This window comes from Idiotropiscis lumnitzeri, chromosome 3 (assembly GCF_059441095.1).
Source record: "Idiotropiscis lumnitzeri isolate Australia: NSW breed Sydney's pygmy pipehorse chromosome 3, RoL_Ilum_1.0, whole genome shotgun sequence".
NCBI classification, from domain to species: Eukaryota; Metazoa; Chordata; class Actinopteri; order Syngnathiformes; family Syngnathidae; genus Idiotropiscis; species Idiotropiscis lumnitzeri.
The window spans coordinates 13,418,174-13,433,506 of record NC_142393.1 but is presented as its reverse complement, the minus strand read 5'-3'; the positions used below and the strand labels follow the sequence as shown (position 1 = coordinate 13,433,506).

General features: G+C 39.4%; 1 protein-coding gene across 4 annotated transcripts; it reads left to right on the top strand.

Annotated features, from left to right (window-relative positions):
- The first annotated feature begins 112 nt into the window (after nt 1-112).
- Nucleotides 113-14,232, top strand: l3mbtl1 (L3MBTL histone methyl-lysine binding protein 1). 4 transcript variants are annotated; one of them, XM_088289891.1, is made up of 22 exons: nt 113-185; nt 1,438-1,639; nt 2,867-3,054; nt 3,312-3,441; nt 3,747-3,885; nt 3,968-4,106; nt 4,640-4,688; nt 5,372-5,460; nt 6,351-6,455; nt 6,544-6,679; nt 6,814-6,905; nt 7,333-7,484; nt 7,788-7,864; nt 8,131-8,216; nt 9,386-9,496; nt 9,566-9,707; nt 9,975-10,077; nt 10,180-10,368; nt 10,451-10,500; nt 11,101-11,258; nt 11,350-11,412; nt 12,221-14,232. In XM_088289891.1, the coding sequence occupies exons 2-22, from the start codon at nt 1,468-1,470 to the stop codon at nt 12,353-12,355; spliced, it is 2,505 nt and encodes an 834-aa protein (XP_088146017.1). In that variant the 5' UTR covers nt 113-185; nt 1,438-1,467; the 3' UTR covers nt 12,356-14,232. The 4 variants fall into 4 exon arrangements, 3 of the variants coding, with proteins under 3 accessions (XP_088146017.1, XP_088146015.1, XP_088146016.1); XM_088289889.1 differs by having other exon boundaries at nt 3,723-3,885; XM_088289890.1 differs by lacking the exon at nt 113-185 and adding an exon at nt 233-493 and having other exon boundaries at nt 3,723-3,885.
- Nucleotides 14,233-15,333: the final 1,101 nt, after the last annotated feature.

Here is a 15,333-nt window from a genome sequence, read left to right as displayed (position 1 = left end):
CACGCCTTCACTAATAAGGCTTGATCAGAGATTAAAACGCACATGCTGTTTTTAGGCAACTTCATAAGCGCAAATGAATCCTGTTTGGACCGTCACAAAGCGGTGTGGTTCCATTGGAGTGTCGACTGCTTCATGCGTCCGCGCATGCGCAGTGAGAGGCCGGGGGCCGCAGGAGAGCAGAGCTGGTAAGCCCAAATTTTCACTTCTAAAATTGAACCGCAGCGGCGAATTAGCTCAACGTTTAGTGATGTCTTGCGTGGATGTGAGATGCCGTCGTGGTAACAACTGATTTAATATAAACGTTTTTCCCGTTTGTGGTTTTCTCAGGCGGTCAGACGTTTTAGCTTTATTAAGGGCACCATCACCCACCAAGCTTTTAGCATAAATTTAAGAAAATGGCATCGGTTTAATTGTCGTAATTGATTTAATTAGTTGAAATGGTACAAAACGCTTTGTGTCCTTTGTACACGCAAACGCTGGACGTTACTATGAGGTAAAAAAAAAAATCTTATAAATAAATGTTACCGGAATACGTCTCACCGCTCATTTTTTAAAAAGTCGTATTAATATTTTCGGTACGGGTTTTTAGCATGAAGCTTTCCACATGATCCGCCATTTTAACTGAAATGTGTAGACTTATAATCTTGGTAAGTTAATATATTGACGTGTCTCCATTATTGTTAGTCCATTTTATTGGAGGTAATGTCTGTTTTAAAGTCAGACAGTGTGTCCTCAATGTACAAAATAAAACTCGTAAATCCTGCAGTGACTTTGGGTTGACGGGAGCCTGGGGCGAGGGTGTCTCATCAATTTATTATTTTTTTTACTGATACAGTGAGTGACATGACTTAATTGTGGACCTTGAATTACACTTGATCTCAATACTATCAAGTCTCTTAATTTAAGCATTGGGCCTGCAAACTAATCTCAATGATAAACATCACAGTGTAGAAATAAAATGCGGTTACAGTGATAATCAAACCTGAGCATTAGTCATCTCATTAATATATTTATGTATTTTTATTTGTTCATGTTCAGCAATCTTTTTCTTTTCTCACAAGAAAGCGCTTATTTCTCAAGGTATGGAGTAATGTAGTTTGAGCTTTTTTTAATGAAAAAAGCGTTTGACTTTGGATGTTCCACTGAATTTGGCTTAGTGACGGGTGAAGGTCAAAGTTCCTGTCCACTAAAAGTGATTATTGTATTTGTTAAAGGCAGCATTTTTGCTCAAGCGCTTGTATCAGTTCTGTAAGGTTTCATGTGTAACCTTGCGTGTACCTTATTAGTCGTTTATAAGGCAAGGAAGCATGTTTGGTAACTTAAACTTAAGACAAAGGGGATGTCACATGTTTCATCTGCTAATAAAATGGTCTACTGCTTAATCAGGAAAGGAAGCTAATGATAACAATGAAAGCACTTATTCTCATTGTTTTGCAGCACTCCAACGTAAAGCACAGGGCCGACAATATGAGTGCTAAAGTCAACATGGAGTGTCCTCAAGAGCCCGACTGTCCCCCCGTGGCTCTGCCAGCTCTGCCTGCCCCTTCGCCAGGCGAAGCCATCCTCCTCTGTGGGATGGATAGTGTGGCCAACAAGGCTCGGCCTCAGACGCACACCACCACAGCTCTGCTCCTACCAGGTGATGATGCTGTGTTACTACAATTTTACAACCTAAGATGGAGATACAATGTACTTTGTACAATTCCAACTCACATGGGTAGAAAGTCAACGGTAATTATTGAAGTGCTCATGAGGTACTGACTGACCGTAACACACAACTTTACTCTATATTCTGATCTGAGGTGTTACTGTGCTTAAGGTTTCAATTTGGCATGTTTCAAAATATTTGCATTTGTAGAACCAAACCTCCAACTATTGCATGTGCAGGGAGGGAAACAATCTTGGACACTGGGAAATGTTGGTGGAATTTAACTGACTTGCTAGAAATGAATCTGCTCAACAAATCCAGTCAAGAGCGACCAACCATTTCCCCTCTGTACGCCACACGACTAACGACACCCAACCAGACTTCAAATTATCGATTCAAAAGTTGATCGGCCGACTTAAAAATTTAGCTTTGAACAGACTCAAAGGATACATACTGTATCATAGAAATGTGACTCATTTGTTGCATGTACATACAAATAGTTTGTTCTCATGCCCACTGATCATCTGTGCAATTACAGAACCAAATACACTTTTTGTGAGGTGACAGTTTTAAAATAGATACAACTGGCCACACAATGACTTTCTCCAATCAAAGATCTGTGGTTTTCTTCCCAGATAAGCAATTGACTTCATGGAAACACAAAGCCAAACCCGAAAGAGAGCTGCAGTGTTGCTGAACACCATGTCAAACGTATCTACTGATAAGCATTGTATACCATACTTGATTCTTTTAATTGGCGTTGGCGAAACCAAACCTACAAAGGTATCAGCGATGTTTTTATATTTATAAACAGAGACGATTAGTGCCTTGAAAAAGCATGTGAAACCCTGTGAGGACTTGTAGCGAATGAAACCATCTCCTGAAGTGGCCACTTAAGGTTAAGCACAATTTGTGCCAATATGCATTACAAACATTGTTACATGCCAGTTGCCCACATTAATGTTTCCTTAGCAACATGGGCCTGAGGACTTCAATGCACCACACTGCAAAGAAATGAATAAGGAAAGTCAGCATGACCGGGACAGACACAGAGACAAGGAAATTACTCCAAAAATAGTTCTATTAGCATTTTGAGACAAATATATAATTCATCAGTAAATTCACAATTAATTCAGATTATTGTCTTTTTTATCAGCCACAGTTGGTGGGCATACTTGCCCCTCATGCAAAACAGTCATTGTTTGTACTCTTTTACAGCTCCAGCTTCGGCCCATCAAAAAGTGGAGCTGGCACCAACCATGGCAGTGACAGATGCAAGTAAAGCAGGCAGGGCTGCTGAGACAGTCAAGCCCACTTTGACAGCACAGGTGGCGGGGGCTTGTAGCATCGTCCACGTCCTTGAGTGGAAGGAAGGAATGGCCATCCTGCCTGGCAGTAACCTCAAGGTGTACTGAGAGAATATTTGATTTGCGTTGTGGTATATTTCTGTGTTGCCTCATTTGGTTTAACTGTGATTTAGCTAAAGTTGAACATCATTAAAATGTTAGCAAACAACAATCATTTTGAATAAATAACATAACTTGATGTATTAAAACAGTAACAACTACACAAGCAAGAAATGTATAACAATATAAAAGAAAATAAATCTCCAAATTGGATAATTATAGTGTTTGTGTGCGTGTCTGTTTCTGTGGTTGTTAAGTTCTGTGTCAGTGATGTAGGAGCCTTAAGTACATTGATCACACCAGGAACCCACAGCACCACCAATGAACCTGCAGCAGGGACTTCTGGTCGATTGATCAGTGCAGAAGGCTCCCCACCAGACAAGCCAGGTAAGCCATTACAGACACCACAATTGAGCTTTTTCCGCTCCTGGGACAACTAGAAATCAACATCATCACTCATTTGTTTATTTTGGAACATGACAGGTTAAACATACATTTAACTATCAACCAGACATTAGTAGCAAGGGAGCGGAAAAGAATAGCTCGGATAAGCATTTTGTAACAGAATCACTGCTCTATATTAAGTATGAATTGTATTCACAAAGAAATGCAGACAGGAGTGGCTATGATCTGAAATTATTCACTAGTTAATTTTTGTCATTATTCAGATGTGTCAACTCCTGTGGTCACAGTGAGCGGTGCAGGTGTGGAGCCAGAGAGGTTACTTCAGGTCAAACCAGAAGTCCAGGTGGGACTGGGCCAGCAGAACCATGATCGCAGAGCTCAGCGGATTTACACAGAGGAACTACGCAGAGAGCCCATGGTAGATAAGTACGTTGATGCACCTCCTACTCACTCACTCACTCACTCACTGGGAGGCACAGGCAGTTAAACACCTTCCATGGTCCCTCAGGAGGAGCATTGGAGTGGAGAAGGTCCCAGCTGGTGCGAGGGTCTCCTCTTTAAACCTTGATCAGCTGAAGCCCATGAGGAAGAGGAAGAGAAAGGAATATTTGGGTGCCTCTGATGAAGACTCTGACATGGAGGGCATGGTGGGAATTTTTTTTTTGCAAATGCAATATGTATTGGATTGTTGGTATTGATGGATTATGGTTGCATGACTATGGCACTGCCTGTGAGACGCTTCTGTCAAAATACTCAAAGTATCAAGAATTGGAATATGGGAGGAACCTGGAGTTCCCGGAGAAAACCCAAATATTTGAACGAATCAGAAGCTTGAAGAAATGTTCATGTTTGTCACATTATCCATACTACTTAAACCATGGTGTTGTTATAATGGTGCACATGCAAAAGTCTCACCATACATGAATGTTCACAGGTACTTAATGTGTTGTAGTTTCCTTTAAGTCTGTTAAAAGCTAACACCAGTATTCTGATTGGTAAAACTTGTAAGGAGAACTACATTGTAAAAGAGTATAAATGAGGAAGAAAGGACCATTTGCTGACTGTTGTCTGCATATTTAACCTTAACTTGCAGTTTGTCAGCTTGATGTGTATACATTTTCATTTGCAGAAAATACTGTTGGAAAAGCTTCACAAATGTATTGAATCTTTTTTTTTTTAGGAGGACAAAATGGAAGATCTGAAAGCAGATGGCAGATACATCAGAGGAGGTGGGGTTGATTACCATTTTAAGCTGTTTGTCTACAAATTCATAACCTCATTTCTCCCAACAGAGAGCTTATGTTTATTAATGTTTGTTCAAATGTTCATCAATAGGCCTGCATGGTGTTGTTGTGGTTTGTGTGTCTGCCTGACAAAGAAGAGGTTCTGGGTTGTATTAAATCTCAGCTAAGGTCCTGTTCAATATTATAATATTAATTATATAACTGACAAATGTTTCTTCATTAGAATAAAATGTCCCAAAAAATTATTAAAACTGAATACAAGATGTCTCACTAACATGCTCAAAATGTTACTAATTAGTATTAGTAGCAGTAATCCGTAAACTTAATAGTGTGGAACTTGCGGTCTGACCAGTGAGGTGAGTCGAGGTCATCAACTTCTGAAGCTTTGTATGCCCGAGTGCCGAGCAGAGAGAAGACGACCATATTTAGACATCTGTGTTGATTTTCCATCATCTTGTGCTAAAAGTAGAAAAAGGCTGCTTCAAAGCTACGAGTGAAGTCACACGGCTTATTGCTACATACTGTACACTGTATATTCATTTAGCAAGCATGCCACAATTAGCCCAAATATCTGATGTTACGTCCTTAAACAACATCATTGAGTTTAGTCTGAGTTCTGATGGTGTCCTGCAATGAACATTCCATAATTTTGCCACTTTGGTTTGAAGGGGGCGACATGAAGATGGAGCAGTGGACGTGGACTCTGTATCTCAAAGAAACCAAAACTATTGCTGCGCCTGAAAAGCTTTTCCAAGAGGTACCTTTCCACATTGTTCCTAGAATGCTACATGGTGAATGACATCTGTAATCATTGCAATCGTTAACCCCTTCAGGGATTCATCTTAATTGTTCGCTGACTGTTTTATGTTATGGTAGCATGTCATCTAAAGTTTTACTGCATCGTGACTAAAGCAACTGGTGTCAAACTCAAGGTCTGGGGGACCAGATCCGGATCATGAACTAATTTTATGTGGCCCGAGAAGGCAAATTATGTACGTTGACTTCATTTTTCTTGCAAATTGTCTTCACTTTTAACCATACTGAGATATGAGACATTGCAAGCATTTTTTTGTTATGAATCCTTCCCAGGCTGATGGGAGACCCTCGATTTCTTCATTTACTCAGTTTGAAACAATGCCTTCTTGCGCTCGACTGAGCCACCGAGTCACATGACTGAATCCTGTCCGCTGATTGGCAGAATGACGACTTATCATTGCCTCCTACTTTGCAGCCAATCATTGGAACCATTGGTGTTTTCTTTTAAGTAATATTAATACTCGTTAATGTAATATTACACACAAAAGTAAGTTGATGATAATATCAATGACGATGTACTTCTATATCGCCCACCCCTAATAGTTATTTATCACTGCTGCATTCCAGCAATTAGATGCTCTTTGAATAACTCTTAATGGCTGACTTTTGGGTCTTTCTGTGTGGAGTTGCATGTTCTTCCGATGCCGGTGCAGGTTTTCCAGTTTCCTGTGGTTCATTTGCAGTCAGCCTTTGAGTAATTTTTAATCACACAAGATCCCCAGTCCGTTCACGGTTGCCGCCCGCTGCTCTTCAGAAATGGGTTAAATGCATATGTGACAAATGAAGTACCTGAACATTTTAATCTCTGTGAAATATTTTCTCTTCGTCCAGACTCAGAGAGCACCCACAGTAAAGAACGATTTCAAACAGGGGATGAAGCTGGAGGGCATCGACCCACAGCACCCGTCCATGTACTTTGTTCTTACTGTGGCCGAGGTAAGATACGCACACATTTTGAAATGCTTTCAAACTCCACTGTAGCGCTTGGTGGCAATGGGGCTTTTTAACTCCTGTCATCATGCAGGTGTGTGGGTACCGTCTGCGCCTCCATTTTGACGGCTACTCTGACTGCCACGACTTCTGGGTGAATGCAAACTCACCTGATGTGCACCCTGCGGGCTGGTGCGAAAGCACAGGACACAAACTGCACACGCCTAAAGGTCAGCAGCATCGACACTCAAACCACAACCGAAGAGACAATTAGAATGTCGACTATTGTAACAGCCTTCTTATTGGGCTTTTATTTCGGCAACACTCCCACCGTATTATTCCGTCGTTATCATCACTCTCCCAGGTTGTAAAGAAGAAGAGTTTACATGGACCAACTACTTAAGAATGACTAAAGCACAAGTGGCCCCCAAAGAGCTGTTTGCCAGTCCTGGAAGGGTAATTCCTACTCTTTCATAATATGATATAATATGCTTACATGGAGGATATTGATTCATGTTATATGAACAAAACTGTCAAGACGTGCCATTTAATCACTTAATCAGTCATTTATGGATTACACTAGAACCCATCCCTGAAGCATAATTACTAATCAACCTCCAGAAGTAAGGGAACACACTAAAATTAATGTTCCACTTACTGCGAATGGAGGCTGCAATTGAAGAACATATTTTGCGTAATTAAAAAAAACAAAAAAAAAAAACAACATATAATTAAAACAAAATACTTACAAGTGCTTAAAAGACCCTGTTACATTCTAGAGTTATCACATCTTGCGAATGAAAAACGTTTTTCAGCTTCAACTTTATTATTTGTTTCATTTCTCCTGCTTACTGCTTAAACATTCATGCCTTCCATCTAACAGATTGACACCAAGTTTGACTTCGAGATAGGGATGAAACTTGAGGCCGTTGATCGCATGAACCCCTCCCTCATCTGCGTAGCAACTATCACTGATGTAGTGGACGACCGCTTCCTGGTGCACTTTGACAATTGGGACGACACGTACGACTACTGGTGAGCCTCAAAAATCCACATACTGTGATCAAGTCCATCAGTTTCAATGTCTCAATGTCAGCTTGCACATTACCATTTTTTTTTTCATTTTATTTTCAACGTTTCACTGTCTCAGTGAAGCCATAAACCATGTTGCATAAAATGATTTTAAAAAGCTAGTCAACAATAAAAGTACTCAAAGAACTTTTAACAGTATTTTCATATTAAATTGATGATTAACATTATTCTGAGTGCCTTCCTTTGGTTTGTCTTTCAATGAGAGTTTTGTCCCACTGGTTGTTAAATGCGTTTTTACATATGCAGGTGTGATGCCACCAGTCCATACATCCATCCTATCGGTTGGTGCCTGGAGAGAAATCTGCCCTTAACACCACCCCAAGGTAAGAACATCATTGTTTCACTGCTGAAGTTTTTTAACTTGTAACTATCGTATTCTCGTTATGTTGGTCATTTTGTTGTTTCCTGAAACGGGTTATCAACATGGCATGTAATGTACTGTACATACTATATACTGGCATTAACATACATTTTGCTACGCGTGTCTAGTGAGCTGTGCACCTAAAGTAGACAAAGACACACTTAGCACTGAAGAGTTTTTTTTAAGCGATATCAATGGAAATGGGAACATTTAATTGTTTTGCTCCAGATTATCCTGACCAGGGTGCGTTTTCCTGGTCCCACTACCTGCGTGAGACTTGTTCTAAGGCAGTAGCAGCTGACTCATTTAAAATGGTGAGAATATGTTACTATCTCAAAACTCACCTTTTTCTTTCACACACCCCTTTTTGTTTTTGTTTTGTGGTATTAATATTGTCCTACAAATGACCGGCAACCAATCCGGTTTTATTCTTTAAAAACCTTTATATACCTTAAACACCGGTAAATGCTTTTTTCCCCGAACAATGACAAATGCAGCTAGTTAGACAGTAGCATCCCAGAACCTTTCTCAGTCACACTTGTTGTCACACGAGTCTTTCACTGAGAAGTTTCATCAGGCAGCAGTGCACTTAAGTCCATGGCACATGGACAGTTTCACTGGTCCCCTATGACGTGTTTGGGAATTTCATTGTACAGATGTGACAAGAATTTGGATAATTCAATTGACGGCTTGAAGTTTGTCAGTAAAAATTACACCACATTACATTAAAAGCCGCATAGTTCAAAGCGTGGGAAATAATTAGCAGCTTACAGTCTAAAAAAATACAAGCACAAGTTTTTAAGAAACCTTAGGGGCTAATTACAGTACCCACCTTGGTTGAGCATATCTCTAAGGTCATATTTTCTACGGGTTTCATCATTTTGTCCAGGCTTCTTTGATGTGTTTGTTTTTTAAGATGAACCACAATTCAAAAGCGGAGTCTAATTTTCATTGCTTAATTTTCATTCTAGCATTATTTCTGTTCTGCAAAGTGCACCTGATTAAAAGCCGCAACCGCAAAATTTAGCCATAAAAACAAATGTGTACATATATTGGCCGCTTTGCTGTATTAGCCACAAGTCTCCATGTTATAACATTAGAAATTGGCAAACTTTTCACAAAGATGGATCATTTAAAAACTTTTACTGACCTTAAAAACCAGTTAATGTTTTTTTTTCCAAACATGGCTAATTATACAGTAACCTCCCAGAAAATTCATTCATCTTTATCTTTTACCTCCTGCGCACTAAACTCACCAAAGCCCTCTTCTTCAGTGTCAGAAAGCAACAGCTCCAAAACTCCTTCATACACTTTCGCAGTCTCTCTTCGCTGTCGCTGTCAGTGTCACCTACGTCACGAGGCAAATTTTCTGTTGTGTACATCAACTATATTGAGCTGGCAGAGTCATTTCATATCCTGATGTAGTCAGAAACTGAAAAGTGAAGCAGATTGTCAACAATGCTATCCTCCTGTAAACATGCAGCGTCCAGCCCACAGCTTCCAGCCTCAGATGAAATTGGAGGCTGTAGACAAGAGGAGTCCCGGGCTCATCAGAGTAGCAACAGTGGAGGAAGTCGAGACTCACCGTATCAAGGTATTTTGTGCGTGCGTGTGTGCGTAACAACTTTGTTCTGGTACCCTCCTATGTTTGTTCTTCCCCCAGATCCACTATGATGGATGGAGTCACATCTATGATGAATGGATGGACTCAGATCACCCTGACATCCACCCAGCAGGCTGGTGTGAGGCCACCGGTCACCCGCTCAAACCTCCACCACAGGACATCAAGCCACAGCAGACTCACGGTAACCGTGAATGTTGGAAGAAGTGACTTAAGGGACTACACTATATACATCCATCCTTCATCCAAGACGCTTCTCCTCACGATGGTCACGGGCATGCTGGAACCTATCCCAGCTTTCTTTGTGTATATAGTTTTTCTGTTTGAAAGATTCTTTTTTAAAGTGATAATAGCATGCAGTTGTGTCATGACGTTTGAACGACAACGTTTTTTTTTTTAAGTCAGCAAAGTTGTTTTTGTGTATGTCTGTATATCATTTCTATTCTCTTAGGTCCAAGGGAGCCTCCCACTCTTGTCCAGTCCACTTACCCTCCTTCTGTTCCTTGTAAGCCCATCAGCCACACCAGAACCAACAAGTACAACTTCCACAACAGGTTTGCTTACTCTTTTGATTCATTTTTAAGATGCAGGTAATGTGCAGGATCTTTTGTCAAAAGCAAAAGAATTCACTAAACGGACACCATCTTTCGAAACAGGAAGTGTCCAACCCCTGGTTGTGACGGTTCAGGTCATGTCACCGGGCGCTTCACGGCGCATCACTGTGTTTCGGGCTGCCCATTAGCTGAGCGCAACCAAGGCAGGCTCAAGGTGGAGCTGTCAGACTCTGAGACAAAGAGGAGTCTCTTTTTTGGCCAGAGAACCAAGAAGACACATTATCGTGGCAGGTAAAGGTGCGTGTGTGAGAGTTTGAGTGAACCTTTGTTTTTATTTTTATTTAATTTTTCTTGACATTTTTTTTTTTTGCAGGATTGGACGTCCACCCAAATATAGGAAGAACCAGCAGAGAGACTATCAGAGTAAGTTCATAGCTTGTAGTTTATATATAGGACTTTGCAGAAGTGGCCATTCGTCAGTGCTTTAGTCGCCCTGTGAGTTCTCGTCCGTCTTTGGGCCCATCCAGTCAGTTTGCAATCAGTCAAAGTGTGTCAAGAACAGACTTACCGGTAAAACGTTACACACCTGACACCCAGCTAAATAACGGTGGTAATGTTTCCTGTGTTTTCTACTTTGCATCATTTTATTTTGGGTGTTTGTATTCCTTAGTTGTACTTGTTTGAATCAGGTCAATTGTGACCGGTAAAATGAAAGTGGTTGAGATAAAGTGAATTATTATTATTATAAATAGTAGTAGTAGTAGAACTAGTAGTAATAGTAGTCGTCGTAGACATTAAATGGGAAATAATTTCTTAATTCCAAACCCAATTGTCTCAGGTTATAAATTAAATATATTACAGTAAGATACATTTTGGAGTGCAGTGTTGCAAAATACAGTACGATAGGTGTACAATAATGGTTGTGCATTTGTGGAATGTTATGAATTGAGTACAGTACATGAAGTAAAAATTTATAGAACATTTAATGAAAGTATGTTTTTTAATTTGTATTTTGGTCACCAGACATTTCATCCGAGTGTGTCTACCCATCGTTGTTTGTGTCGGCTCTGAGCGGTCAGTCAGACCGCACTCTGTCTCTGTGCTGGGAGCAACACTGTAAACTGCTTCCTGGCGTCCTTGGCATTCCCGCTAGTCAGGTGGCGGCTTGGAGTGTGGAGGAGGTGAGATAATGATTTTTCATTTCTTGCCTTAGACTACAACTTTGATTATTTCTACTAACTAATGTGATCTGCTTTGTGTTTTCTAATTTAGGTCTTCAACTTTGTGCATAATCTAATTGGCTGCGAGGATCAGGCCCGTCTCTTTAAAGACGAGGTATGATGACCAATAACAGTACAGTAGAGCGAGCCTCTTGATCACAACATCCCCGAGGTTATACCACAGTTTACTACTTTAGCTTCTGACAATGTTTACTATTTTCGTTCTTACCACAAGTTTAACTGGGTCAAAGTGTAGTCTAATGCTGTGCATGGGTGGAGTTTTCTTTCTCTTGGTATTTTGCCAGACTTTGCACAGGTCAAATTGGGTGTAACGAGGTGTTGTGTTTGCGCCATTGTGCGCCTTTGTGGGATGGAACTAGCCTTTTCCCAGTCAATCTTAGCTGCATCCCTCATTTGCATTAAAATCAGAGCGGTCGGAGCACGGCATGCCATGCTTGACATTGCAGAAACAAATAGACTCACTTGGGTCCCTCCATGACATTGGCTGGTAGACCGCAAGATCTCCCCTTGCGGAAGATGTAGTGCGTCCTTGTGTCTCTCGTCTGACCAATTAACATTACTGTCTCGTCTCATCTCATCAACTAAACCTTCCACAAGTCGTAAGGATTAATTCCTCAAAGAGCCACTTTTTTGCTTGTCACCTCATGAAAAAAAGAGACTTCCTTGAAGTCATTTCATCATCACTATCGTTAAGGAAAACAACACTGGTGCCGTGGTATAAAAATGATGTAAAAAAAATATATAATAAAATAAAAAGACTTCAAGTTGTATTGAACAGGTCTGTCTAAAAAGATTATTTTGAAACATGATTTCAAAACCTCTCATGCTCAACTCCAGTTCTTAAGTTATGTCAACTACTTGTTTGTGTGCGCCATCCCCACCTCAACCCCGTCCCACCGCAGATGATTGACGGCGAGGCCTTCCTACTACTGACTCAGGCCGACATCGTGAAGATCATGAGCGTCAAACTCGGCCCCGCCCTCAAGATTTCCAACGCCATCCTCATGTTCAAGAGTACGGACGAGGCTCTCAAATGACTCGGTCTCCTTGCTCGGGGCTAGGATGGGGTGGTAGGGGCAGTTAGTCGTCATGTGCCAAATTCATTCTGCAAGGCAAAGAACCCTTGCCTGAGCCCTTTTTGTGTTTCGTGTTATGTGTCCATCAGATGGCGTTGGGTGGTGTACACGTAGTTTAAAAGGACAATTTAGGAAGAAAGTGGCAGACACAAAATGGAGGGAACATTATAACATTTTAGTTGAAGGAAAAGTTGCGTTCTACTTATGGTAACTTGCCCAAAAATTGACATAATTCTTGTTACAATCTGTAATGTCATATTGGTGATCTTATGGCTGGAAGTGACAAAATATTGTCACAAATAAGTATGATAAATAGCAAAACTTTTGTGCAGTGTATTGTTAAAAAAAAATATAATAATAATAAAGTTAAGAACAATTGCATATCATTGAGTAAACTTGGTAAGCAAACACCTTCATGAAAATCCCATGAGAAAAAAAATACAGGACAGCAAAAGAAAACAAATCTCGTGGGTAAACCTCTGCAATAAAAAGTATACATTTCCCCAAATAATGCATTTGTTTATCATTTCAAATATATGAGAAGGGCCCTTGAAAAAATAATATGGCATATTAAATCGGAAAAAGCAATAATGTGAAAAGAAATTATTTTCCCAAATGTTCAGTCCTTATTTTAATCAACTATACATTTACATCACATGCGCCTTTTCCTCAATTGTTAAAAAAACAAAAAACATTTGTTCATTTTATTTTTTAAATTCTTCCTTCAAGTGGAAATTCAACTTGCACACTTATTATCCTTCTGTCTTTTCCAGATGGAAGTTTCCCATTCCCAACTAAAAAAAATCCCTATGCCTGAAAATTTAGCCAGGGTGAGATTTTATTGAATAAAAAAAAAAAATCACGTTTTTCCATTGCAATGTGACATTTACTGATCAGCGACAGAGAACTTGAATTTTTGAAATGCACAGCCGTTATTTGAGTCAGGGGTTCCCCGGTTTACAAGAGCACAATCAGTGTTGCCAACTTGGCAATTTATTTGACATAGTTACCGACATTTTTGACTACTGTAGCAACTATTTTAAAAAAAAACGACTTATGAGTTTGATTCCCCCAGCACTCACCATATCCCAGTTTGAGAACGTTGACGACATTTCTGCTGATTAACAGTGCAAAGGGGTTATTGGGAAAGGTGATATTGATGCAACCCACATTCAAAACAACAATGACATGGCAGGGTAAGTAAATACGATTTTTTTTTTTTTAATTGAATTGAAAGTTCGGTAAAAGCAACATGGATACGTTTAAATGCTGTGTACAATTGAAGAGTGTTGTCAAATGAATAAAGGACATGATGCAGTAAACTAGGCCGGCCATTGAAGCTTTTTGAAGCTTCTTTTCTGTGCAATAATAATTATTTAAAAAAAAAAAAAAGAAGCTATTTCTGTATTATAATTGAACAAAAAAGAATCAGTCTCTGAGCTCTAACTGAAATTTTGTGACTGATGTATTTTTCAGGATTTCTGTAGTATTTGCCTTTTTTGTGTTTTGTGCCTCAAATGTGTTCCACTTTGAGTTACCGTTTTGGTCATGATGCAGAGTCTGAATGGCAGAACTTATTGCATTATTTTTATGCATCATGTTTTATTTGTGGATGCATTGGCATTGGAGCACAACTGTGAACCCCAAATGGGATTAGAGTGTTGAAATCACTACGAACAAGTTTACATTATTAGTGTGTTCTTTGACAGGTTTACACTTGTGTCATTGTCATTATTGGATTTTGTGCGTTATTTCACTGGAATGTCTTAAGGGCTCTTGGCTTTGTGTGTCTCTGGTGTGTGATGATGTTGAATCACAAATAAATGTTCAAAAGTTGACCTTTTTTTCCCCTTTTTTGGAGGCCTCACAAAATTATGCATGCCCACATAATGGGGCGAAATGTATGCTGTCTGTTGCACTATTGACTATAAACGTACTTTGCTTATAGCATATCCCCTATTGACCATATTGTCATCAACACATGGATGTGATGGTGCTTCTCGTCTCGCTACATTAGCTTTAGCGGCCGTATGGAAGAATGCACTCGACAGTTGAACCTCTCACGTCAAACTTTGTCTGTTGTGAGACCCTGGGCGAACACTGAATGAATTAGAAAACAAGTTCTGTCATATGAAATAATATGAATGGATTATAACTAAGTTTTTTTTTTTTTTTAACAAATATTTCAGTCCATAATGCTAGAATTCTATCCTTCACACTTGTTTTTGGTGAAGGAGAAGTGAACAGCACAAGCCTGCCGTATTTCTCACACCTAATGCAGTTTGTTAGTTTGGGGGGGGTGCATTCACAATTCCTGTCTGAGTGACCCAATTTTTAACACATAAATATTTTTTTAAATTGAGAGAATTCCAATACAGGAGAGGAAATAATTGTATAACACACCACAAACAACACTAACAATCATAATAAGTTTCTGAACACAAACCAGTGTCGTGTACGAAAAAGGAAATCTTTTATGGCAACACATTACAGTTAAAGAAAAAGAATTAAGCCTAAAAAAATGCTAGATGCTTAAAATTGACTACATTTTGTTCATAAAACTTACTAAAACTACCAGGAACGCAAATTAGAGCGAAAATGTCCTTCATTTTAATCCTGCCAATTAATTTCATACATGATCTTCTGGGATATATTTTTTTATCTCACACTCCACAAATAATGCCATGAATATGTATTAAAAAAATAAAATAAAACAAATACTTAAAACTATTAAAAACTTTTAAAGCTAAGCATTTTTAAATGAGACATATAAACAAATAAATAAAAAACAAAACTGCTCTAAAAACTAAAACTAACTTAATTAAAGACAAAAGTCAAAATGAAATAGAATTTACGTATAATAAAAAATCCATGACTATAACCCTGTCTGGTAGCAACGTTGCAGCGGCAAACTCTTCTTGCCCTTTTTATAGTGAATG

Excerpts from the sequence above, each read along its gene's own strand:
- l3mbtl1 (XM_088289889.1), top strand. The coding sequence starts at position 1,468 with ATGAGTGCTAAAGTCAACATGGAGTGTCCTCAAGAGCCCGACTGTCCC. Across the intron at positions 9,497-9,565 it reads TCGAGACTCACCGTATCAAG|ATCCACTATGATGGATGGAG; the intron begins GTATTTTGTGCG and ends TTCTTCCCCCAG. Across the intron at positions 9,708-9,974 it reads CAAGCCACAGCAGACTCACG|GTCCAAGGGAGCCTCCCACT; the intron begins GTAACCGTGAAT and ends CTATTCTCTTAG.